The sequence below is a fragment of the Grampus griseus genome (assembly GCF_964374135.1).
Source record: "Grampus griseus genome assembly, chromosome: 4".
Taxonomy (NCBI): Eukaryota; Metazoa; Chordata; class Mammalia; order Artiodactyla; family Delphinidae; genus Grampus; species Grampus griseus.
In genome coordinates, this window is record NC_138997.1 from 106816867 (window position 1) to 106843512 (window position 26646).

The 26646-nt window shown below is 44.6% G+C and overlaps 1 protein-coding gene across 1 annotated transcript; it reads right to left on the minus strand.

Moving 5' to 3' along the window:
- Window positions 1–8291: 8291 nt before the first annotated feature.
- On the minus strand, window positions 8292–26619 carry LYAR (Ly1 antibody reactive). Its single transcript, XM_082652659.1, has 9 exons — window positions 26493–26619; window positions 21493–21668; window positions 19994–20108; window positions 16800–16907; window positions 16599–16682; window positions 13002–13428; window positions 12020–12106; window positions 9101–9186; window positions 8292–8603 (listed from the first exon to the last, which is right to left on the minus strand). The coding sequence occupies exons 2-9, from the start codon at window positions 21612–21614 to the stop codon at window positions 8469–8471; spliced, it is 1164 nt and encodes a 387-aa protein (XP_082508785.1). The 5' UTR covers window positions 21615–21668; window positions 26493–26619; the 3' UTR covers window positions 8292–8468.
- Between the last annotated feature and the right edge of the window lie 27 nt (window positions 26620–26646).

Below are 26646 nucleotides of genomic sequence, written 5' to 3' on the forward strand. Positions count from 1 at the left end.
TTCAATTTGTAAAAAATGCAAATGTCTGCAAATTACAGTAAAACGAGGTTTGAGTGTAATTGAACTACCCGTTTGGCAGTTTAATTGTAATTGCTGAGTGAATACCTTGTTTCCCAGAGTGTAAAGGTCTCTGCCAAGACTCACAGCTAGTGAAGTGGAGCTGGGATTTGAACCCACGGAGGTTTAGGCTCCCAGCCTAAGCACTGAGCTGCCGTGCTAATGACTCAGAGCTTCTCAGAACAGAAGCTGTGGAAAAGTCAGAGTGCCCGGAGGACTCATTCTCGCCGAATGCTGGCTCCCTGGTGCCAGACTCCCTCATCCTGTTAGAAACCCAGAAGGGAACATGTAGTGGCCCCTTCCCTACCCAACCCATGGCAGGCATTGCTAATAGGAAACAGCATTTCTTCCCCTTCCTAAGAGAGGGATAAGACCTCAAATCCTCAAGAACACCAGAAACCACCCGCAATTAACTGGAGTTGATAGGTCAGATACAATCTATTTGCTGTTATTAGCTTGAGGGCTTGGGACATGCCAGACAACAGTACAGTATGCTAGCTGGGGACTGCTTTTATATCAGTAAGAATCTTCGTGTCATTCCCTAAAAGACTCACTTCACTCATCTAGATGAACTGAAAATCACTAAAGTAAATATGCAAACATACATATATTAAACAGAATCCATAGGGAGACCCCCCTGCCAATCTTAGGAAAATCAAGGTGTTTCACGGTTGTATTGGTGGGCAAATCCTGATCACAAAGGGTCAGCTGGGCTCTGTGACCTCCCCTTGGGCATCACCTCCACCAGCACGGCCACAACTCCTGAGGAACCTGCAGGCCCTCAGGTTAAGAAAACAACAAGGGGGAGAAAAAACCAGCCTGGCAACGGAGAGGGGGGTGGGGGAGGGATAAATTAGGAGACTGGGATTAACATATACACACTACTAGATAAAACAGATAACCAACAAGGACCTCCTGTGTAGCACAGGGAACTATACTCAATATTTTGTAATAACCTATATATACAGGTTATTAACATATATATACATATAAAACTGAATCACTGTGCTGTACACCTGAAACTAACACGATATTGTAAATCAACTTAAAAAAAAAATTGACAATGGGAGCAGAACTGGCTGAAAGGGAAGGGCGGCCACACCATGAAACCCAGCATCAGGCTGGGTGAAACTGGAAGCCGGACATTAGGGACCTACACACAGTACCTGCCACCACAACAATGCTTTGGAACCACCATCTCTCCTTCCAGACTCACTATTCTCAAACATCCTCATACAGTAGAGCACCAAACACTTTTGGGGGATATCATGAAATATGGATAAATTAAGCAAAACATAACCAAATGCTATAAAAGTTTATGCCAGCTGTCACAGCATCTAAACTAGAATCAAGTGGTGACAAGGGCCAAGAAGCTTAAGAAATTTTATGCAGGGACACCTTAAAATTGAGAAAATTCTATTACCTTAAACTTCTTCTAAAACTGAGAGATTGCCGTTTAAATTTTAGCTGTAAAATACCTCTCTGTTCAGGATAAAATTGGTTGGAGCAGAGCTATCCTATTACATTACTATTAGTATCCCGAGGTAAACTCGATGCCAGATCCCAAGAGCAACGCTGTTCAAACTACCCAGTAGGACCGAGTCTTTACCTACCTTTGATCTACAGTGGAGAAATCTAATATATGGATGACCACAGGCCGCCAACAGAAGTTGGCCTGAGGTCGCCAGGAAGGCGCAGCAGCAAAGGTCGTATTTCAGCAGCTCACAATACTGGCTCTGTGGCCAAACAATGGCCTGACCTTCCCAGCGATGTCTGACCTTTCAACTCTGACAAACACATGTATTTACTCAGCAATTACAATTTAAGCTACTAAAAGGGCAGTTTAATGACTTATATCAAAGGGAATAAATTAAAGCTTCCCTGGATCCCAGAAGAAAAAAAGCTACATTAGCCTTTGACCTCTAAAACAAAGAAACTTTTCTTTTTCACCAGGGCATACAGTGGTTTCTCCGAAATCCTCATTGTCTGTAACCAAGACAGAAGGAAGGTTCAGCCCCAAATTACAAGTTAAAAAATCTGAAATCTAAAAGGACAGTCGTAGAGTATCTAAGTTGTTGTCATTTTTTAAGCCGAGGGAAATTGCTATTCTGATTTATTTTTAACATCATTCGAGACTGAAATATGAAAACTTGGGAGATGACATTTTCCAGTTTTATAATCTAGTGGTAACCCCCGGGGATTATACTTGACAGCATTGAATTTAACAGCTATTTAGAGGAGTTAGATACAGAGATAGAAATTTGAGAAATATTCAATTTCAGCGCATTTTGGGGCAAAATAAACACATATCTCCTCACACACTGAGGGTGGCAATGTAAACTGGGAAACACACCCTGGAAAACAGTTTGGCTGTATCTATTACAGCTGAAATCCACCTGATGATTCAGCAATTCCACTCCACCAAGGCAGGCACTCAGCAGAAATGAGAAAGTGTATGTACCAGTATATGTGTAGATGTTGATTTCATTAGACAGTCAGCCGCCCTCCCCCACCCCCGCCCCACAGGAAAAGCTGAACATCTCATTGACAGTAGAATGGAGAAATACTATACAACAATAAAGACAGCATAAGCTCCTGTTACAAAGCAACATGGATGAATCTCATGGAATCTTTTTTTTTAAAAAATAAATTTATTTATTTATTTATTGGCCGTGTTGGGTCTTCCTTGCTGTGCACGGGCTTTCTCTAGTTGCGGCGAGCGGGGGCTGCTCTTCATTGTGGTGCACGGGCTTCTCATTGTCTTGGCTTGTCTTGTGCACAGCATGGGCTCTAGGCGCGCGGGCTTCAGCAGTTGTGGCGCACGCGGGTTCAGTAGCTGTGGCTCGCGGGCTCTTGAGCACAGGCTCAGTAGTTGTGGTGCACGGGCTTAGTGGCTCTGCGGCAGGTGGGATCTTCCCGGGCCAGGGCTCAAACCTGTGTCCCCTGCATTGGCAGGCGGATTCTTAACCACTGCGCCACCAGGGAAGTCCTCTCATGGAATCTTAAGTGAAAGAAGCCAGACACCCGAAGGGTACACGCCCTGATTCCATTTACATAAAATTCAAAACCTGGCTAAATCAATCCATGCTGACAGAAGTAAGGATATGCTTACCCTTCGGCTAGAGTCTATTTCTTTGATTTGGGTAGTAACGGCATTTAAGTGTGTGCACTCTGTGAAATGCTTTGAGCTGTCCATGCAAGTTTTTATGTTTCTGTATGTATAGACTTCAACAGAAAGCTTTTATCAAAAATATAGGTTTGTGTGACAGTCTTACGGCTGTATCTGTATCTTGAAAAATGATTATATATAACTGAAAACTAGAGAATTACTTCAGAATTAAAGTGGATTTCTACATTAAAACATGCTGCCTTACTGCTCGGTTTGGCCACTGTGGTTCTTTTTGCTTTAACAGTCCAGTCACTTGGAAAGCCATGTGCTGGAAAAAAGCAAGGTATCTAGAGGATGTGGCCTCTCCCTGGGGCCAGTGCCTCAGATAATCCATGGTAGACAGTGCAGTCTGGGCAGACTTCACACACTGGAAGACGAAATATTATCAGATACTTACTATGTGCCGGACACCTCATGTACAATATTTTAATTTCACTCTGTCTACCCTACGAAGGCAGTATAATAGACAAAACCCCTGAGGTTCAGGGAGGCTACATAACCTGCCCTTGGCTAATAAGATGAAGTCAGAGTCAATGTCAAGTCTCATTCTGGCACATGGAGCCCTGTCTAGCGTTTACCGCCTCCCACCGTCTCCCTTGTGGGTGGGAATGAGAGTCAGGGTGAAAGGAGGTGATGTTGCCGAAATTCGGCCTCTGTTCACCAGGGACAAATAGGAACGCAGCCACAGTTTTGGGTGAAGTAGAAAAGAATAGCTTTATTGCTTTGCCAGGCAAAGGGGGCCACAGCAGGCTAACACCCTCAAAACTGTGTGTTCCCCACTGGAGCGTGTAGTGAGGGGTCTTCCAGTGTTCAAGGAGCAGGACATGATCAGCTCATGGACGTTCTTCTGATCGGTTGGTGGTGAAGTAATCAGGAATCAGCATCATCAACCTTCAGGTTCCAACGGGTTTGGGGTCTACGTGGCTTGTGGGCAGCACACAGTTAATTTCTTCCACCTGGTGAGGGTTTTAATCTGCAAAACAGCTCAAAGGACACGGCTCAGAATATTATCTACAGTCCTTGAGGAAGAACTTGACTCTGTTTAAAGGTTCTTGACTTTGTTTAATGGCTAAAGTATGAGTATTTTGTCCTGCCTGTTTTCCTTTCTTTCTGCATTTTCTCACTTCTCTGATTAAATTTATTCTTTGACTAAAGTTTTTCTAAGACAAAAGGCAGGCGGAGCACGTGGGTGGGGACCTCTTCCGGGAAGGCCTCACAGGGTCCTCCTTACAGTGAGGTGGCAAGAGTAGGAGAAAGATGACCCGGGCCCACAAGGAGTTAGTAAATACCTGTCACTCAATCTAGAGGGCCAGTAATAACCTAACGGCCTCCATCCCCACCCTAAGCGGAATGACTCCCTCCCCCTCTGGGTGTACCTTACAACTGGTTCATCCGCAGGACTTCTTACTGTGCTTGCCTTGAGGTTGTCTGTTTCCCTCTCCCTGAAGACAGGGCAGAGCCTGGCCCAGGGCGGGCACTCTGGAATTATCTCATTAGTCCCTGTGACTTAACATAATTTTAACAACAAGAGGGCTTAGAGCAGAACTGCAGGCTCTTAGGGTACTGGAGGATTCAGGTCCAAACATGTTTGTGAGGAAAGGCAAAAATCAGTGCACACAACTTCCCAACAGAATCTCCTTAATTGTGAAATCCCACTGCATGCTTATGATCAATGATTCCTCTTCCGAACCTGAAAGGGGCGAGGTTCTCACGTGTACCAACTCTTTTGCCAAAATCCAGCTTACCTGAGAGAGAACGAGCATTAACTACACAACCCACCTCCTGCCCATGTGTCATTCAGGAATCAACATAAAGTTAACACTGCTGTACCTAGGAAATGAGAAATACAATACGCTCTCCTTGGCTAAGGAGAAAAGAAACTTAGGCCTATTCTAGCCATCTTGAAAGCTTAATTAGAAGGGATAAAGGCTGAACGTATGCTGAGTTCCAGTAACCACAAAGTACTGGTAAGTACATATAAAATGCCTTTTCTCCTATCTGAGCATAACTGATCTCTAATTTCCTTCCACAAGGAATTATAATCTTAAGAGTGCTATGGTGTCATGGTTCTATATCCAGGTAAAAGTCAACAATATACAATTATCTACTTTATGCTGGAGTCCACAAAAAAACACCTAGGAGGATCAGTTTTCAGTGGTGGAATAAAGAACTATACATGTTTTCACCAATGGAGGTGAACTGAATAAAACTACTGATTTCTTAAAACTTTCCTTATTCAACTGCAATCTAAAAGAAAACAATGTACACCAAAGATTGCTTCTTCTTTTTCTTTTTCTCCCCAAGTCCTAGAAATCTATTTCGGAAAAGAGAGGAAATTCAGGCTGCTTTGATACTGGGTTGGCCAACAAGTCTGTTCAGGTTTTTCTGCAAGATGTTAAGGATAGACCTGAACGAACTTTCTGGCCAACCCAATACTATCAAAGTAAATTGCTTTAATAGGACCCGATCAGCTCAAGGTTTAACTCTGAAAGAAAAACGACGTGTTTAGAAGGATAATACAATAACTTTTTAAGGATATTCATAAAAATTTGCAGACCTGTTACAATGCGATTAACCTTGACTTTTATTAGTTTATTCTTACAACCACCCTGTGAGGTGGGTTTAAACAGAGAACTAGGAACAGGGTCTTTGAAAGCCTCTTTTTTCTTACTTCAGACCGAGGTAACAAACCACTCGTACCTGCCTGGAGCAAGATTAACCTGGGGAAACTTGAGTGGTTTTGCAATTTTTCAACTCTCTCCACCTAAATGCCCCCTGCCTTCAGCTGCCTGAATATTTAGACTTCTGCATCAGCACAAGTCTGGCTGTCACAGCCAATCAGAAGAAAGTGCAGCCCTGGGTTCACTCCTGCTTGGTCTCCCTGTTCTGAGCCTCAGTTTCCTCATCAGACTGCAAAATGCCTTGTGTGTCTGACATAAAGGAGGACCCCAGCCGGCAACACGTCTTAATCTTTTGGCGGGCAGAATACAGCCCACCTTCTCCCAAATCCTATTTGTAAACAGCATCACAGAAAATGGCCAGTGCATACAGTTGACAAATACCAGGAATGCCAGAAAGGAAGGTGTCGAAAAAAAATTTTTTTTAAGTGTGTCAAAATGCATACCTGGCAGGTTTGGGGAAACCCAAGTGCCAGACCCATCAGACCAGCAGAGGGACAGGCGGAACACGGTAGAATCCAATCTTACACTCAACTTAGACAAAATGAAGCTGTAAAGCCCAAAACAAATGTCATTAGATTGGTTCCGAAGTCCCCAGAGTTCCAATATCGTCTGTGTTTGAGTTCAAGTCAGGCAGGCAATCGCCAAAACCAAAGGGTGGTCTCTGTGCCAAGACCTTGGGAAGGAGCTGTAGATTGTGCTTTGCAGCCAGGCATGGGGAGACGTTCCTGCCACCAACTGCAGTTTCCAACGAAGAGACCTGCCCATGACACTGACCATCAGAATCGCCATTTGCTGGCCTTGCTTCGTCTGGGAGCTGAGGGGTTACCTCCTCCGGCCCAATGTTCTGCTAGCATTCTGGAACAGCCTTAAACGCATGACAGTAAAACTGACGGAAAAATAAAAATCAACACAAATCCTGAAATACTGTGGTGCTTGTAGTACCCCCAGGGAGTAGTGCTGTAGCCCCACCCCCATCCCCGGAGGACGGCGGTGCTCGCTTCTGCTCCCTGGAGTGCTCGGACAGGGACGTCCTGGACTGGACTCAGGGCTTTGCTTTGTCCCTCTGTGTGTTCTGGGTCAAGCTTCACTTTCCCACTTTTTCCCCCCTTTGCTTCCAAAACATCTAAAGCCTCTCGTGGCTCAGAAACCGTTCCTGCTAACAGTAGCGATGGCAACCACTGAATGGGTGTCTCTGGGCTTAGGTATGGTGTTGTGGCTTTACACAAATTACTCCCTTCACTCACAACCCAAGAGGGACCTTTACTGTTCCACTGTCCAGATGAAAAGAGTGAGGTTCAGAGCAGTTAACTATGAAGGGATCAAGCCAGGGCCTGACTCCAGGCCTGATTCTAAAGCCTGGGTCCTCATTGCTCCTAACACAGTGCCACTGAATCCCGCCATGACACAGCAGCACATCCCCAGATCAGAACAGAACACAGTGCAGAAGGAAAGCCGGCTCATCTGGGACTCAGAGGCTCACAGCGTATCTCCATCTGCCCTGTTGCCTCCCTGCTCCTATTAATGCCCCCCAATCCTTTTAACACTTGTTCCATGCCCCATTCTTGCTTTCACCTGTAGTGAGAGGTATTAGTGATGATAGTTAACACTGGTTAAAGGGGTGATTCTTACCACACACACCAGCTGTGAAGGGACTTGTGGGCAAAACCTACTCAAATATCAGAGAGTGGCCTGGCTCTCCTCCTGCACAATAAACTAGGATTTAGAGGACCAGTTCTGAAAGCATGTCAATCCAACTGGAGCACCGAATAACGGATTCAGTTTCCAACGAGCTGGTTCCCTATACCTGGTCACAGGCCACACCCCAAAATCTAGTCACCGACAAATCTGCCATCTGTGGCCGAAGATGGACTGGGCCAGAGTGGATGGGCCAAACTGTTACAGAGAAACCCCCTCTAAAGAGCAGAACTTCTGGCTGCGCAAGGATTATGACACACAAAGGACTGTTTCGACTGTTCCTGGATGAAATACTACAATTCACATGTACATTAAACCACGCAAAAAACTAACCCACAAAACCCTCTAATTGAAAATGTGTAGAAGTGATGTAGTTAAAACAACTGCTTTCTAGTCTGACCAAGTTATTTATTTTTGTTTTGTTTTGTTTTTTTGCGGTACGTGGGCCTCTCACCGTTGTGGCCTCTCCCGCTGCGGAGCACAGGCTCCGGACGCGCAGGCCCAGCGGCCATGGCTCACGGGCCCAGCCGCCCCGCGGCATGTGGGATCCTCCCGGACCGGGGCACGAACCCGCGTCCCCTGCATCGGCAGGCGGACACTCAACCACTGCGCCACCAGGGCAGCTCCCAAGTTATTTTTTGACCTGTCACATTTAAAAATATTTTCACTACCACAAATTTAGAACTTGGGACAAGAATATATTTTATTTTCTCATGTAAGTTCTACCAAAAATATATTTTTTTCTTAACTTAAAAATACAGCTTTGGAAAGCAAAATTTGAGTTGTTATCATCATTACATGTTTTACAAACAGTTGTGAAAGGAGAAGATCAACGGAATGGATTCAATTTTTAAATATAAAAATGTTCATTTTAAAAGCTTGACCTTGTCCTTTAATAACTTCAAGGTGGGGTTCTTGCTGATTTTCTTGTTAAAGATGACCAGGAGTTCCTCTTCAGATTTGTGATGTTCATTTGTCACTGCATAATACTGAGCTAAAACCTTCACAAAGGAAAACAACTGTCAAATGGGTGTATTTGTCCTGAAAATTGACCTACAATGTTCTTTCTCTGACCCACAATAAGGCCGACAGTGACAAATGAAAGAACCCAGGTACTGGTTACACAAGGGTGTCCTGCTCGTGACAATTCGTGTAGCTGTACACGTGTGAGCACTTGGCTGCATGTTTCAGACACTGATAAAAAGTTACAATGAGAAAAAACCATTGTTCTGCAATAATCAAAAGACAGCAACATACGTAGAGCAGTAATTTTCATATTTAATGTAGGCACTGCTCTGGCTGAGGAAGCGTGGATGGGGTCTGGCTCCATCCCTTCCCCACAAGCCCTGAGGGGCTAAAAGGAGCAACTTGAAAGTCACTGCGACACACACATACACACGACAGTATTTCAGATTTAGAAAAACAGAACAAAACTGTACATTTTAAAATAAAGAACTGATTCTCCCCAGCTTATATATACTTGGTTCATACTTCATACCTTTTTCCTTAGCTTTTTGATTGTTATTTCATTGTCTGGGGCCTGTTTCAGAACAGCTTTAATAGTTCCCTTCCAGTTGAATTTACCTACGATATAGAGAATTATATGTAAAACACTGTATTTTGTTGTACTACCAAAAGGGTTAAGAAACCATTTCTGCACCATCTATTTGCTGCTACCCAGGAATGAAGAAGCCCAGAACGGACAGGATGCCACAGTACCGTGCTGCAGACACCTGACCTGTCCAATCACAGTGGCCGAGAAGCGCTGACTACCATCCACAGAACTCATTCTTAGAGTGAGCAGGTTAACTAAGAACCATTAAGTACCACCATCCTATAAATTCCTATAAAAAAGATAGGGCTTGTATCTAATGAACTTAAGATTTACTAAGGATCCACTAAGATCAAGGGGCTTTCTAAGCACAGTAAGCAAGGCAAAGATGAGCGAAAGGAGCTGAACCTTGAACCAGAGAGGACAGAGGACAGCCACAAATAATTACTGTCAGCAGGTTAGGACTCATCTCGGGAACTTCTGCTTCTGGGGAGATGAAGACATGTAGGCTGAAGATACATAATGCTAATGAAAGAAATCGAAGATTTAAATACACGGAAAGACATGCTATGTTCATGGCGTAGAAGACTCAACACAGTAAAGTGATCAATTCTCCCCAGATCAATATACAGGTATAATGCAACTCCTATATGAATCACAGCAAGATTCTTTGCAGACATAGGCAAGATTATTCTAAATCTTCTAATTCTGAAAAAGAATAAAGCGAGAGGAATAAGCCTACCCAGTTTCAAAACTTTGGCTATAACTACTCTAGTCAAGAATGTGTGGTGGAGGGACGGATACACAAACCAATGAGACAGAACCCAGAACAGAACTACACAAATCTGCCCAACAGATATTTGACAAAGGTGCAAAAGCAATTCACTGAGGGAAAAGACAGTGTTTTCAACAAATGGTGTGGACCAACTGGACGTTGATGAGCAAAGAAATGAACCTTGAACCAAGTCTCATACCTCATAAAAATTAACTCAAAATGGATCATGGACTTGGGTGTAAAAATCTAAAACTGTAAGACATTTCGGGAAAAAAACAGAAAAAAAGTCTTTGGGATTTAGGGCTGGCAAAAAGAGTTCTTAGATGACATCAAAAGTATCATCTCTTAAAGGAAAAACTGACAAGTGAGGCTTCATCAAAATCAAAAACTTTTGCTCTACAAAAAGATACTGTTAAGAGGATAAAAGGACAAGCTACAGACTGAACAAAAACTTGCAAACCACATATCTCACAAAGGACTAGTATTTAGAATATATAAAGAACTCTCAAATCTCAACAGTTAAAAAAAAATCAAACAATTTAATTAGAAAATGGGCAAAGAACGAGAACAGACAATTTAATGAAGAGATAGACAAATGGGAAATAAGTACATGAAAAGATATTCAACGTCATTAGGGATATACAAATTAAAACCACTGTGAGCTGTTACTACATACCCATTGAAATGGCTAAAATAACAAACAGTAACACCAAATGTTGGCCAGGGTGTGGGGAGACTGGACCCCTCACACATTGCTGGAGGGAATATTAAATGGTACAGCCACTCTGAGAAAGTGGGCAGTTTCTTAAAAAACTAAACATGCAACTACCGTACTAGACAGCCATTGCACTCCTGAACATTTGTTCCAGAAAACATGACGCATGTCCACAGGAAAACCTGTACATGCACTTTATTCATAATAACCCTGAACTGGAAATAACCTAGATGTCTGTGAACAGATGAATGGATAACCAAATTGTGGTACATTCACACCAGGCCACTGCTCACAATGAAGAGGAATGGATTATTGAGATGTGCAGCAACCTGGATGAACCTCCTGAGAACAACGCTGAGTGACAAGAGCCAATCTCAAAAGGTTACAGACTAAATGATGCCATTTATGTCACATTCTGAAATTATAAAATTATAGAAATGGAGAGGTAAACGGAGAGGTAAATGGAGGTAAACGGACAGTGTTGACCTCTGGGGTAAAGGAGGGGGTGGGGCGAGAGGAAAGTGGATGTGGCTATAAGTGGGGACGGGAATGTTTGTCTCTTGACTGTACGAGGTCAACAGCCCAGTGGCATTTTGTCCTACAGTTGTGTGAGGGATCAGCCTCGGAGGAAATGGGGTAAAGGCTACAGAAGGGTCCGTAAGTCTGTATCATTTCTTACAACTGCACGTGAATCTACAATTATCTCAAAACTGAAAATTTAACTTAAAAAAAAAAGAGAAGCTTCACATAATCAAAGTTACAAGCTAAGAAATCTAACCCAACTCAAGCAGTTACTGAAGTTCTGTGAATAAAGTCTTGATTCCCATCGAGTCCTCGGGCCTGTTCTTGACTGGCAGGACCCTAGGGAGTGCTCTAGGCCTGAGCAGTGGGAACAGCTCTGCGGAGGGGGCAGTGCTCAAGAGGAACCTTGGAGCTGCCAAGTGCGCACTCTGGCTGAGGGACGGGGTGGCCATGGGGCTCTGAGCGCGGGGACAGCAGGGACAGACCCAGAGACGGGAGGAGGAAAAGCCAAGCCCGGCTGGACCTCAGGGTACTTCTAGGAGAGGATGAGAGGCAGGGACAAGAAAGCAGGGAGAGCGAACAGGGCCTCAGAACCAGGGTTTATTTTAAGCTCCAAAGATAACACATGCTTCCAATCCAGACAGCTGTACATTCCATCCTCAAAGCTGGACAGACCCTGTACGACCAACTCACACAGCTCTCGCTCATTACTTAGCAGTCACACCCTAGAAAACGGATTTTGCTTCAAGTTCTTCCACGTGCCTCTGGAGGGCATGACCATCGGACGGGCCCAGCTCTCCTCCTCCTCCCCCAGCCTAAAGAGGGCAGAGCTTCCAAATGATGGCAGCCATACCTTTTGCAGAAGCCTCATGGTTTTCCGGTTCTCCGTCCTCAGAATGTCCCAGGAGCTTAATCTTTTTCTTCTTAGAATCTGCTTCAACTAAGTAATTAGAAAGATTTAAAAAAATATTTCGCATTTATACTAGCGGCTACCATTTAATGAGAAGCCTACATGGCCAGGCCCCTCACATCCATCACCCTGCTCATTCCCCAAGCACCCCAGCCCCGTGGGGTTTCTCCTCCAAGGCAGATGACAAAATGGGCAGTTGCGAGGTGATGGCACCTGCCCAGACTAAGCCCAGGACGGCCTGATCCCAAACCTTATGCTCTTTGCCTTACGTGGTTCAAAATGCAAGGTCTAACAGATTTTAGACATCCCAAACTCACAGCTTAAAAAGTATTTAACAGGGGCTTCCCTGGTGGCGCAGTGGTTGAGAGTCTGCCTGCCAATGCAGGCGACACGGGTTCGTGCCCTGGTCTGGGAAGATCCCAGATGCCGCAGAGCGTCTAGGCCCGTGAACCATGGCCGCTGAGCCTGCGTGTTCGGAGCCTGTGCTCCGCAACGGGAGAGGCCACAACAGCGAGAGGCCCGCGTACCGCAAAACAAAAACAAAAACAAAACAACAAAAAAAAGAATCCGCCTGCCAAAGCAGGGGACACGGGTTCGAGCCCTGGTCCAGGAAGATCCCACATGCCGTGGAGCAACTAAGCCCGTGCGCCACAACTACTGAGGCTGTGCTCTAGAGCCTGTGAGCCACAACTGCTGAAGCCCGAGCACCTAGAGCCCGTGCTCCACAACAAGAGAAGCCACCGCAATGAGAAGCTCGTGCACCACAACGAAGAGGAGCCCCCGCTCGCCGCAACTAGAGAAAGCCGGCACGCAGCAACGAAGACCCAATGCAGCCAAAGGTAAACAAAAATAAATAAATTTATAAAAAAAACAAAAAACAAAACAAAACAAAAAACAAACCCTGGAGCATAAGCTAGCCACAAACCTTCCGAATGCTTCTGCTTTCTTTTCCCTAGACTGGTTTTTGTCTCCCCTTCCCGCTCTGCGCCTCTATCCACCGCCCCGTCCTGGGTGCACTCAGCCTTGCTCCTCTGGCTCTTCTTCCCTGCAGAGCTGGCGGCCTCGAAGACGGCCTCCCCTGCAGCCTCCTGCTCGGCCTCCTGTCCTGCTTTGCGCTTCTTAGGCTTCTGACTCTTTGAATTCTCTTGGTGGTTTTCTAATTTTAGTTCTTTCTTTTCCTTTTTTCTCTTCTTCTGCCGTTCTTCCTTCCTTTCTCTCTTATTCTTCTTCGTCTCTGCTGGCTCTTCCACGCTGTCATTTGCTTTGGAGGACGCGACCTTGGCGTTGTTCTCTGCACATGGTTTGGCCGCTTGCTCCAGCGGCTTCTGATCTTGCCCCTTACTGACTGGTTCCTTATTATTAAGCGAAACCAAGAAACACATAAATTCTCATTCCAGACACATATCATCTCATGTATCTACTGAATAAATTCTTCTAAGGAAATTTTTATTACTTACCATTTTACAACTGTGACCACCCCCAAAAACAGTTAACATGTGGCAGTAAATATACAAAGATGGAAAAAACTACCCACAGCCCACATTCCTCTCTGCACTTAACATTTTCATTCCACTGGAAAAGTGAAGAATCCGTATGCCATGTAAAAGCCAGACCTTTAATTCTGGCTCGCTATTTGCCTTTTTGGTAGAAGATGAGCATGTAGGTGTGGCAGAAACCACCAGATTTACGCATCTGCAGACCTGGGTTCAAGTTCCAGCTCTGTTCATTACTAGCCAGGTAACTCAGGGCAAGTTATTTACCTGCTCCAAACCTATTTCCTCATCTGTGAAAAGAAAGCTAGTGATATCTACCTGATACAGTTCATGTACAAATAAAAGGAGAAAAGCGATGCTCAATAAAGCAGCCAGATGTACGGGAAGAGTTTTGTAAACGACTGAGTACTAGACAGAGGTGCTGTTATCATCATCAGTGTTTAGATTGATGGTTACCCTTAGCGGACAGTCAGGGACACCTGGACAGAGTATAAAGTGGAGAGTAAGGAACCATGGAAACGTGAGCTGGAATAAGATAAACTTCCCATTTACTGCACCACCTTACTCAAACCAGCACACAGACTGTTTTAAAAAATGACTTCAAGCCCCATTGCCTGCTGCAGTCTCTAGGCCTGCCCTTTCTCAAGAGAAGATGTGGAGCAATTCACTGAACTGCTCAAGGAGCCCTGATGCATCTGGAGGGACAGGGCCAAGGTCAGTGCTGGCGGCTCCGGGGCTGCTGCCCGTGTGGTGGACAGTCCGAGGCCAGGGCCCACGTTCCATCTCTGTTAGTTAACGGCCAGGTGACTGGCACAAGTCACCGCAGTCCTCCTCCTTTGAGAGGCGAGGCCACAAGGGGGGAATGCTGCCCCCAACCTGGACCAAATGAAGGACTGGCTTTCACTGACAAACAAGAACTCTACTGAGCTCCCGCCTCAGGCAACCCTCAATGCCCAGCCCCGGGCTCAAAGAGTAGCATTTAGGATATTAATACTAAAGATTAAACTAAATAGTTGGAGTTTTCTCAGCAGCAGTTCAGAGAAGTCAAGTCGTCCATGTACATGCGGGCGAGGCAGGGATGAGTTCAGAAAGGATCTCAGGAGGAAGAGGGACACCCTGTCCTACAAGCTCCTTCCTAGGGTACAGTGTGTAGTGGGCATGATCACACCAGGGTCTGAGCGCCGCAGCCCTGAGACTGACCCGTTCAGCTAAGTCTCTAGCTGCTGCCTCACCTCCACTTCCAAACCAATCCTCCAGCTGCTGGAAGAAGGTGGAGAGAGGGAGGGGAGAGAGCGAGGAAAGGAAGGAGGGAGGGAGACACACATTCACCCACCCAGCAGCTACTCAATAAATGAGTGAACAAATTCACTCCCCATCTACTTCCTATGTCATTCCAGGCTCTCCTCCAACGTGGTCCCCTCAGGGACGACTTCACTGACTCTCTCCTGACAGAGCACCCTCCTTTACTCTCTGCCCCGTCTCCTGCCTCCCATTGCTTCCTGGCCCGTATCACCACCTCACACCATAGCATCAACCCTTATACGCAGCTGTCTGTCTGTCTCCCCCACTAGAATACAGCTCTGGAGGGCAGGACTTGGGCCTGAGGATGGCTGCGTCCACAGTGACCAGGTGCGATGCACACCAGGGTACAGAGAGTGTTGCAGCTGAGAAGAATATAAAGTCTCCAGCCCAACACCTCCGGGGCCTCTGAACTCTTTGCACCACAACCTCTAGGCACATGCTGGGACATTTACTGCACAAAGGCAATGCAATAACAAGCCTCGTTTTACAGAGCTCAGAGTTTACCACGAGCTGCTTGCTGGTTATTTTATTTAATTCTTAGTATGTTCACAGCTTTAAAAAGGAAAGTGGAAAACCCTTTTTTTTTTAACTCTGGAGTTAAACTAAGTAATTTTAAACTTTTGATTCTTAGTTAAAATGTAAATAACCTTTAAAAAGCAGGTGCCACATGACTGCCAATTAAATGATTGGTTGTAAGGTTTCAAAGGCCTAGTTTGTATGTTTAGAGACACACGCTAGATATACTGCCAAGAGAAAGTTTCATTTTTATCCCAATCTGTGGCCAAAACCATTCTCTCTACATAAAAAAGCAAATCAATTGCTGACAAGGTGACTAGAATAAAAGACCAGTCAGACCCCACTGTTTTTTTTGAAACACTAACAATATGTCTCCAGATGGGACTTAAGCTCCAAGTAGGAGCTAAGTGCAACTGAATTAATGAGAAAAATGTTTAACAATGTAACCAAGAATGTGCCTACAAGATATCAAAGTAAGACTCTCTGCATGTGTATTCCACGTCTGGGGCCTCTCTGATCAAACCATTTTGACTGAAGGTGGTTGACTCATTTACTCCCATGACTTCTCCGTCCAGCAGAAGGAAGGAGACCAGCACTTACCGAGTGCCCCCTACCTGCTGGGCATGAGCTGGGATGCCTGTATACCCTCATTTGCCTTCCGTGACCCCTCACCCCACACCTAAAAGAACACCTAGTCACCCTCTCTGTCCTCACCCTGTTTATTTTTCTTGGTGGCACTATCACACCTGAGATATTTTCTATTTTTTGTTTGGGGCCTGACACACATCAGGTACCCAGTAAGTACTGAGTATAAATACCCACTTTTATTTAAGATAAAGAAACTCAGGCTCAGAGAGGTTAAATAACATGCTCAAGATCAAACGCTTGGCAAACAGCTCAGCAGGGATTCCAAACCAGCTCTGTCAGAAACCCGAAGGTCCTGTTCTTTCTAACACTTCCCGCTGCCTGATTTCTAAGCGGATCAATTCATGTTAGCTGGTACCATTATCAAACATTGGGATTAAATACCTTTCTCTGCACAATAAGGAAATCTTCTCTGCAGTGCACTGTTTATTCCTTCCCATTAATGAAGGTACAGAGAGGCTCTCTGAAAAAGAAGGCTGTCTTGACCTCCAAAAATAAGACATTCCCGTTTCATTACTACCAATCATTTTTGCCACACTGCAAGTCTAGAGTGAGATCTGACTTACATTGCTGGAAGCTTCAGAAAAGATATTCCACACCTGCTCCAGGATGGATTCATTATGAACTTTTAAACTGTTCTTCATCCAATTCTGTATGAAAAAAAAAAAGAAAACACCTCACTTATCCCATATTCTGACAGGTATACATAAGCTGTCACCAATAGGCCCATATCCCTTCCATTCAAGGAAGTCATATCAAATACATACCTGAAATTTCGCCCTTTTCCTGGGAACGTTGTCAAAACCACTAATTTGCCCTAAAAGTTCCCTCACTTTGGGGCCGACATTGGGTCTTTTTATTAATTCATTAATTTTCTACAAAAAATGAAGATAAAACAAAAACAATAAATAATTGACAGATGAGTTTCATGAAAGTCAAACTCGCGGGTTCACACGTCACGTACAGATTTTGTATTAATGTCTATGTTTACAAATTCAACATAGTACTGAAAGTCCAGAGCAATTAGGCGAGAAATATAAAGCATCCACACTGGAAAGGAAGAAGTAAAATAATCTCTGTTCGCAGATAACATAGTCTTACACAGTGCAAACCCAAAAGATTCCACGAAAAGAATCTTCAGGGCCAATTAACAAGCTCAGCAGTCACAGGATACGAAATCAACACTCAGAAAGCAAGTTGCATTTATATACACTAACAGTAAACAAATCGAAAGAGAAATTAAGAAAACAATTCCACTTACAATACCATCAAAACGAATAAAATGCTTAGGAACAAACTAAACCAACCAAGGGGCTGAAAGACATACACTGACAACTACAAAACACTGCTGAGAGAAATTAAAGATACAGATAAATGGAAAGATATCCCATGTCCATGAATTGAAGACAATATTATTAAGATGTCAGTACTACCCAAAGAGAGCTACAGATTCCAATGTAATCCCTACCAAAAAATGAAAAAGCTCTGTAGATAGATGGTGGTGATGGTTGCACAACATTGTGCATGTACTTAGTTGTATATACTTTAAAATGGTAAACTGTATGTCATGTATAATCTATCACAATTTTTAAAAACTGAAAGAAAAAAGTATAAACAAACCAAAAGTGATCAAAAGAATAAGACAAAAGTGGATATTCTAGGGACTAAATTTAAGATCAAGACAACAATATTAAAATCGAACAAACAAACATGACATAGCAAGAACAAGAGATGAAAAATAAATAAGTGATCTAGAGAAAGGGCTTATGGCAATCGCAGTGAAGGCAGAGGAAAAAGGTAATTATTAAAGTTAGGGAGATGGCAATCCATAAGAAAGATGGTCACTTATGAGCCAACAAATAAAGACAAATAATGCAGCTAAACAAATATAGTGCAGGAAAGGGTCCCTGCATTAGGGAAGAACTGCAGCTATATATAAACAGACCAGAAAAAAACTGATACAGGATACAAAGAGGATAAGGCACCCAGGCAGAAAAACAAATCAAGAAAGCATGAACAAGGAAGAAGTCAGGCTAGCTCAGCACAGGGCAGAGCCGCGTGCTGAACCAGAGGAGAAGCGTACCAGCGACCGAGTTTGGAGGAAAACACTGAGATCCATGCCAAATAGGGTATTTCTCCCTGACCCACTATCCACTCTCTGTGTGTAAGCACAGAGACATTGGGAAGGATGCTTGGTGAACATTAACACTGATGGGATTCCAAAATTCAATCTTTAAAAATGGAGAATTTAAGGATTTAAGGAACAGAATAAATACCCAAATCCATGTCTGTTGGACAGGTCGCAGCAGGACCCGTGCACTCTCCCAGCAGACCACATTCGGTCTCAGGTGCCTGCTAACGATGCCAGCTAGCGAGCTAGAGAGGACTTGGATGGGGAGCGGACCGGTGCACCAGGACAGAATCCGGAACAAAGTCCTCGGATCTCTAATACAGTGGCACGGCTGCTGAAGCCTGACAGTTTAGAACAAGGGTGGGCAAACCTTTTCTGAAAAGATTTGAGGCTTTGCAGACCATTTAGTTTCTGTCCTAACTACTCAGTGCAGTCCTTGTAGCACTAAAGCAACCATAGACAACGTGTAAACAAATGGGTATGGCTGGGTGTCAATAAAACTTTACAAAGAGGCAGTGGGCCGGATCTGACCTGTGGGCTGTACTTTGCTGACCTCTGCTCTAGAGGATTTCATTCAAGATGTGATGTCAACAGACACAGAACTCACACACCAGGTACCTCCAGCTCAGGGGCCTAGGAATGTTATCCGGTACTCAGGGAGAGCAGACATAGGGCCCCAAAGTATGGCTGATGGCCGCCGGCCCAAATATCTCAGTTAAGACAAGGGGTCTCACTAGCGTCTCAATCTGCACTGGCAGACTTTGTTAGTCCTTCGTGAACCGATTTTCCCTCCCAGGAGTTTTCTAACTCAGTAAGCTAGTCAATATCAGAAAATTCACATTTAAACTCTGTCATCAAAGAGAGTAACTATTTATTTGATTTCCAGGAAAATACAGAGTTTCCACACAGATGACATGTCTTTTCATTCTCCTACCTTCCTTTCTGGATCTTTCCTCCTGCTACTCTTCTGTAAATGGTGAATAACATACTGGAAGCTATACCTCAGTAAACTAGGGATTTCGCTGCTTTTGCCACTTTTATAATGTATGCTTTCATTCTATTTTAGAAGTAGAAAATTCCTCACATTTATGAAAATGTCTCTGTTTTGCCCGACTCTGATGACAGACACCACAGCTTAACATAGTTTGAGTTATAAAAGATGCATCTTCACTAGATGCAGATACAGATTAGAAAGGTTCCGTTCGGTTTCGTAGCCAAGGGAAAGTCAGTGAGAATTTGGAAATATTTTTGCAAGAAATCTGCAAAACGTGTAGATTAAAGACAAAATACACTGCAGTTGCACTGAAAGAGAAATAAAGAGCTCTATCCGAAGACGTGATGTTTCTGGGTCTTGCCTGCACGGATGATAACATTTATTCTTGGTTTCTTAGGTGTCCCAAGAAACTAGAAGATGTCAGATGAAGCTTTTTGATGAATTAGATCTTACAGGGCTTCCCTGGTGGCGCAGTGGTTAAGAATCCGCCTGCCAATGCAGAGGACACGGGTTCGAGCCCTGGTCCGGGAAGATCCCACATGCCGCAGAGCAACTAAGCCCATGCGCTACAACTACTGAGCCCGCGCACCTAGAGCCCGTGCTCCGCAACAACAGAAGCCACCGCAATGAGAAGCCTGCACACCGCAACGAAGAGTAGCCCCCGCTCTCCGCAACTAGAAGAAGCCCGCGTGCAGCAACAAAGACCCAATGCAGCCAAAAATAAATAAAAATAAAAACAAATTAAAAAAAAACAAAACAGTTGAAGTCTTTAAGAAAAAAAAGAGATACAGTCCAAGTAAAATAATAATAAAAAGAAAAGAAAAGGAAGACCTTACCTGAATCCATGCCTGCTGTTTAACATCACCTTTGTGGGTTTTACCTTCATACCCTTTGCCACCATACTTCTGATTTTCGCTTATGCATTTCACATGGTTTTTATAGTCGTCACCCCTTAAAGTGAGAAAGTTCCACCGTTAGATAGATTCTCAAATTGGAGTCTCTGTCTAAAGCTAGCACGCTGCCCCAGCCTTCTGCCGTCCACACTTACATTCACATCTGTGCTCTGTACAGCCATCTCACCTCTTTCACTTACTATACTGGTAACCTCCTGGTCACATCACATTTTCCTTCTTCCCAACTGTTCAAAACCCACCACCAAACTTTCCACCCATTTTTATATACAAATGTCTTAAAATCAAATTGATAGGCAGCATTTTTTTTTTTAGTCATATATGAATATATACTAAATAAAAAAGGAAAGAACTCTCTACAACAGGGTGGCTTTATCTTAAATTACAAAACCTGTAGGACTTCCTGGTAATATAGTAGGCAATCAATAATCAGTTGTAGACTAAGTTAAAAGGTGGTGTAAAATGGTGGTATCAGGTCACAAAAAAGATCTAGGAGTCTTGGAAAAAAAGGAAACTTGATTCTGTCTCAAACGATCTTTCTAAAGCTCTATGGGGTCCTCAGGGAAACGTGGGAGCAAGGTTGAGGGCAAAGTCCCCTAAGGAGAAACCACCCAATTTTCACCTGTTCTATATATCCCTCCTCCTAGGATTAGGTATGAACGAAGACTTTAGCAGTTTCCAAACTTTTTTTTTTCTTTTTTTAAATATCACTGCTTTAGAAAGAAATTAAAAGGGACTGTCAGCAAGTATCCCCCAAATGCCATAGAGGCCATTAGGACGGATGCACCAAAAATGACCTTTTTACCTGAACCGTCTGAAGCTGAAGGGAATCAGTATGAGGCTGAGGTTGGCCAACTACAAATGACCCTCCCGAAGAAACAGTGGACGAGCAAGATCCATCCTGCCCCTCCCCTCAGTCCTCCCCTTTCCAGAGACCCTCTCAGTGGAAGCACCTGACACACGGGGGGCCAGGAGCTTCACTGCCACCATCACCGCCGATTTTCTAGGGAGGGCCGAGCCTCTTCTCCCAGATAGCTCCTCCACTGTGAATTAATAAATTCATTTTCCGGTCTATAAATCCATTTCTTCACTGTGATCAGCACACCACACCCCTGAAACCCTACTCCACATGGTCACCTCCCTGGGTCTGGTAACGGTGCCAAGGACACAACAGCAAGTGTCACAGACTGATCAGATTATGACCGAACCCATAATTCCCTTTCCCTGAGTCTTCTCTTTACATCACCCTTAAAAGGCAAATGGTCTTGTAAGGCACTTTTAATTTTTTTTCTTAATTTCTTTTCTCAAATTTGCCTCTTGCTTATTCTTTTTTTTTTTTTTTTTTTAACTGCTTTGTGGGACCAGGGGTTCCATAATTGGTCTGGACCTTTACTATGGATCTACCTGAATTCTGTGGAACTTACCAGAAGTCTTTACCGCAGTCAATGCAGGAAAGACATTCACAGTTTCGGCAAAGAGCCACATGCTTTTCTACTTGTATTTTCTTCACTGATTCACCACATGCATTGCATGTAAAAAATACCATTTTTAGCTAAATGATTAAATATTTTTTTATCCAAGACAGGTTTTAAGTCTTATCCTAAAAGAAAAATCAAAAAGGAAAAAAGATAATTATCATTGTAGTCTGAAACTGCTTTTCCAAATACATGATTCAGACAGCTAGCTTTTCACATGAAAACAACAACAGAATCAAAGCTGATTAGCAATCTACATAAACCTCTACCACCACATAAGTAAAATTATAATCAACAATAATAATATGGCTAACTTTTGTTGAGTGCTTACCATGTGCTGGGCTCTATTCTAACAGCTTTAAGCTAATGAACTTATTTAATCCTCACAGCAACCCTATGAGGTAAGGACTATTACTGTTACAATTTACACAAGGTATTGGTTCTCAGAGAGATTAAGTAATTTGCCCAGGGTCACACAGTAGCGGAACCAGGATTTAAGCTTCACAGGCTGTCTCTAGAGATGAAGAGTTTTGGGGGCGTTAAATGAAATATCCTACCTTTCCCAATAACTTAAAGTGCATACATGCGTTCTCTTTCTCTCTAATGCCTCTAGGTATGCGCTGCAAATTATTTCAAGTCCCCAAACACAATAAGAACACAGCAAAAGGGGAACTGAGGAAGGTTTGGAAAGTGGAGAAGAGGCCTAAAAATAATTTCTATAAGCACAAAAAGCACTCCTATAGGCATAACTATGTACCCACCAGATGTTAAAAATGAGGATGTGCCTCTCAGTTTTAATGGACAGGAGTAGGTGTGGCTCCCTGTCAGATCAATAAGAAAGAAACGGGACCATATTCAGGTGTCCCAATGCTGGGTGCTGCATTACTGGAGGGTGTTCCCAAACCCAAGTGTCCCGAGCACTGCCCCATGATCAAGTGGGTCCACACCTACACATAACTACCATTTAAAAAGTTCACGGAGATGCTATTGTGCTTAACAAAACATGAATTCACCTAAAAGTGTGACAGAAGTCATAGTAACTTTCCAGGGTTATATAATTTTTTATCACTAGATTCTAAGAGTGTTGTCATTTTACATTATAAATAAGTTTCACATTATAAATAAGTTTCACAGCAAAAATATTGAGAACAATTGTTTAACCCAGCACTTTCTTCCTCATGGTGAAGGTAAGGATCAAGTAAACTGATACAATTTGTTTCCAGATAAGACTTCATTTGAGAATCCTTCAGCACAAATGAGTGACTCCTGGGTCGTGGAAAATTCTCATTTATGAAATCACTGTCTCTCCTCCACTCCCACGTTCTGAGTCACTGCTGGAGAGGACATACCTAAGCAAGGATCAGGGCTATTCCCATCCATTCAACCCTGAATGGAAATGTACATCCTGGCTGCAACTCCAGGGTTTACAGAGGCCCAGCTGGTCTCTCTTGGGGGTCTCTTGCCCCACCGAGCACTGCTGGATGTCAGTTTGCCTGATGTGCTACACACAAAACGCGGGTCCCTGACCCCAGGACCCCTTCCTCAGCTCACCATCAGGGTTACATGTGGTCAGCTACAGCCTAGCAGAGAATCCAGAGGAAAACAAACCTGACTGTTCTGGGATGCGCACCAACAAAGACCATCTTCTCACCTGGTTATGGTAAAGATGTGAAACAGTCACAAGTCCTGGGGGGCTGGCATCACTTGGACTATGACCTATTCCCCCAAAGCCAGCATTCTGTACCCAGCAGAAGGATGATAGATTACTGGCAGGCAACAGAGAAGCCACCCTGCCTCACAAGGAGAACAAGGCCAGAACAAAAGCCCACACCACACTGTCAAATAAACAGTCTCTAGCGGCACTTTGGTCTAAGAATGACAGTAAACCATTAATTAAGCACCCAGAAATGGACTGTCATTGTACACACAAGGTAGAAGCAGCTGCGATGAGCCAAATTACCTGCTGGAAAATTTAAAAGTACTTTCATAAGGAGATTCAACAATGAAAAAAATACCCCCTCAAACTGAAGCTATGGACTGGAGCTTTCCAACCTTCATTTTTGAGGTCTATTCTGTATCTTAATCAAGGGGGAGAGGGGAGGGGAGGAGGCTTAGGCAAGCTTTGAGATCCAGTTGGGTGGTGCAGGCTGCAGTGGAAGGTCAGGAATTAAAGGCCTGAAGAGGACCGCTGGAGACAAAATTTATCAACTCAAAGCCAGTGATGTTGACAAAAAAGATGATCGGAATATCTGTGTAAAACATGTTTTTACCTCTGGGGATTAACCATACACAGTGTAAACATCAGTTCAGGCGAGGATTAGAACTTGGTCACGTGTCCGTCAGAAAAATACCCCTCCAAACGTTTTCATTTGGTTTTTCGTGGCATATGTTTACATTTAGAAATCTGTTGCGATTCTTTAAAAGGTAGAATGGGTAGCTTGCACAGTAAGCCAGAACTCAGTCTCACAGTGCCTCTGGATTTTTAGAGCCATCACTGCATTTTTAGAGTTGATGAGCAATGGGGGCAGTGTGGCCACCTGCTTGCTAAGGAGGTAAGGTCTGTAAGGAGCTTACCCCTTTCTTTTATGCAGTAAACACTTGCCTGTGTGCCTGTGTGGGGAGAGGAGGGAGGGGCTGCAAAACAGCAAGCCCAAAACCACCCTAACTGCACAGCCTGCCTGGCAAGCCTGAGCGCAGGGCTGACAATTTCAGAAGTGCAAACGCTACAAACTTACAAGAAGACACCCTGTGAAAATTCAGTTCCTCTAATTGAAGATAGCACTGCACTTCCTGAAACAAAAGACTCAACTCATTCAAACTTCACAAGACTAAATAAATGTGGAAGAAATTTAAATAATTAAACTTTCAAATGATGTTTTTGGTAAATTTGTAACATTTGTAGCTCAGAGGTTAGAAAAGCTAAAAACATGCTGCATTAAGACTTTTAGGACACCTGTCTACTGGGTTCAGGTGCCATATATGTCATGACCGTCCATTTAAAGGAAATCTAAGTCTTTAGCCTAAAGCCAGGCCACACTGGGCAAGGAGACCACCCTTGTCACAGCAGAGTATGATGGGTATTGGACAGTAGCGCTGAGTTGATGGGCAACAGACAGCATCAGTATGGGGCCGGGAACTTGTGAAGCAATCCCGGCACCTCAGTCTCCTCTTATCAAGACGGTGGCCGAGTTCTGTTGACCTGGGCCTGGAGTCAGGGCCAGAGGATCTGAGCTGGAGCCCGCATCTGCCAAGTGAAAACTAAATGACCTCGAGGTACCTAAACTTCGCAGATTCCGTTTATCTGTAAAATGGGTCTATTATCTATCGTAGAGCACTGTGTGGAAAGTTAAACAAGATCCCAGATGTCAGTGATGGATCCTTACCCAATGGTAGAATTTCTTGTGATCTATTAATCTGCACGTCAGTGACATGGCTCCCAGTCCCCTCCAAACACATGCTTCTTTAAATGTGACCCTCAGTCCATCCATCCATCTTCATAAACTCTCTCTAGTCTCCTATGGCTCCCCACCCCATGGGTGCCCACGCTACTGCCCTGTTCCCTGATGACATGAACTCAGGTTTGTTCTGGGATTGTATTTGGGGTGATTTTTTACCTTCCTCCCTACACATTTTTGTATTGTTTATTAAAAAAAAAACAACTATTCTTAAAACGTTCCTTCGCATACACACACAGACCTAAACCCCATTGCCACCATCACACACCGAAACAGCCCACCTGAGGGGCCAAGCTGTCAACAGCCCCCAGTGAGCTGTGGCCTTGAGCACTCAACCCTCAAAACTTAAATTCTCCCATCTGTGAAACAATGCATCTGGTCATCTAGGCCAGCCCTGAGCCCCTTGGGGGGTGGCAGGGAGGAGGGAGAATTCCAAGAAACGAAGGGTATGGTGAAAGGGAAGGACAGACAAGTACAAACTGTCCACCATCACACCTAAACCTCTGAATGTGGGGTGATGAGGGTCTGGATGTGCACTCAGGGAGGACCTCTCCCTTGCTCTGCAAAAACTCTAGTTGGCAGGTACACCCATCTCCACTGGACAGATGAGCCAGCTGAGGCTGGGAGAAGCTGAGCCGTGTCTCTCTGCCTCCCAGTTCCAGTCTCACACCCTCCCCACACACTACATCACCAGCACGGGTTTAAACACTGGTGTAATAACTATCTGTGCAAGCCTACCTGTCAGGCACTATGCTAGGCACTGGTGGGGAAGGCTGGGGCCGCTCTTTGAATAAGTCCCAGATGGGTCCTCTGCAGGAAAGGCAGCCTTGTACGCACTCACACCCCACTTCATGCCCCTAATCTCTCCTCAGAGGCAGGGGCTGCAGAAAATCCTGACATTTATTGAGCATCTACTATGTGCCAAGCCCTATCATAGGCGGTTAACACGTTTGGGCTCATGTAATCCTTACAAGAATTCTCTGAGTTAGATTCTATATTATTCCCTTTTGACAGACCAGGCACGAAGTGGTTCAGTAACCTGCAGCAGGTCACACGTACAGTTAGTGGCAAACCTGGATTCACACGCAGCTATTCTGGCCCTAAGTCCCGGGCTCTCAACCACTATGCCCTAAGGCCTCCTCCTTTGGGACCCAGCTCCCCAAGACTCAAAGAAGGCAAGCGCCTCGTCCCCAACATGCCTTGTAGCCCAGTCCAGCGGTGACCAACCATCCTGGCTGCAAACCCCTCTGTGGGTTCAAGGCACGGGGGCCTTTCCATTTTAAAACCCGGAGGGATTGGTCATCCCAAGTCCGGAACTCCTTCCACTTCCCCAGAGTACGAATGGGACCTGAATGCATTTCCTCCTTCCATGCGTATACGCCAAAGGAGAGACTCTCTAACGGTGGAAACGCAGGCATCGGCCACAGCGCGTCCCCCGCCCCACTCTCTGAGCCCCAGCCTCCTAGGTCGGACCTCTGGGCCACCGCCCCTCACCTCTGAGCCAGCGCCCGCCAAAGGTTTCAACCGGCCGCGAGAGCACGTGGAATCGCCACCGCCCGCCCAGCGGAGCCGTCACCTCCCTCCAGAGATTCCCCCAGCAAAACTCGTTTCTGCGCCTTCCCGCGCGCCTGCGCGCCGCGGCCACACC

Bases quoted from the DNA above. Each gene is read 5' to 3' on its own strand.
- LYAR (XM_082652659.1), bottom strand. From the start codon at position 21,614: ATGGTATTTTTTACATGCAATGCATGTGGTGAATCAGTGAAGAAAATA. The intron at 20,109-21,492 runs GTAAGTTCCACA...TCTCACTTTAAG, and splicing joins GACTGCGGTAAAGACTTCTG to GGGTGACGACTATAAAAACC. The intron at 9,187-12,019 runs GTATGGCTGCCA...TCTATATCGTAG, and splicing joins CCATGAGGCTTCTGCAAAAG to GTAAATTCAACTGGAAGGGA.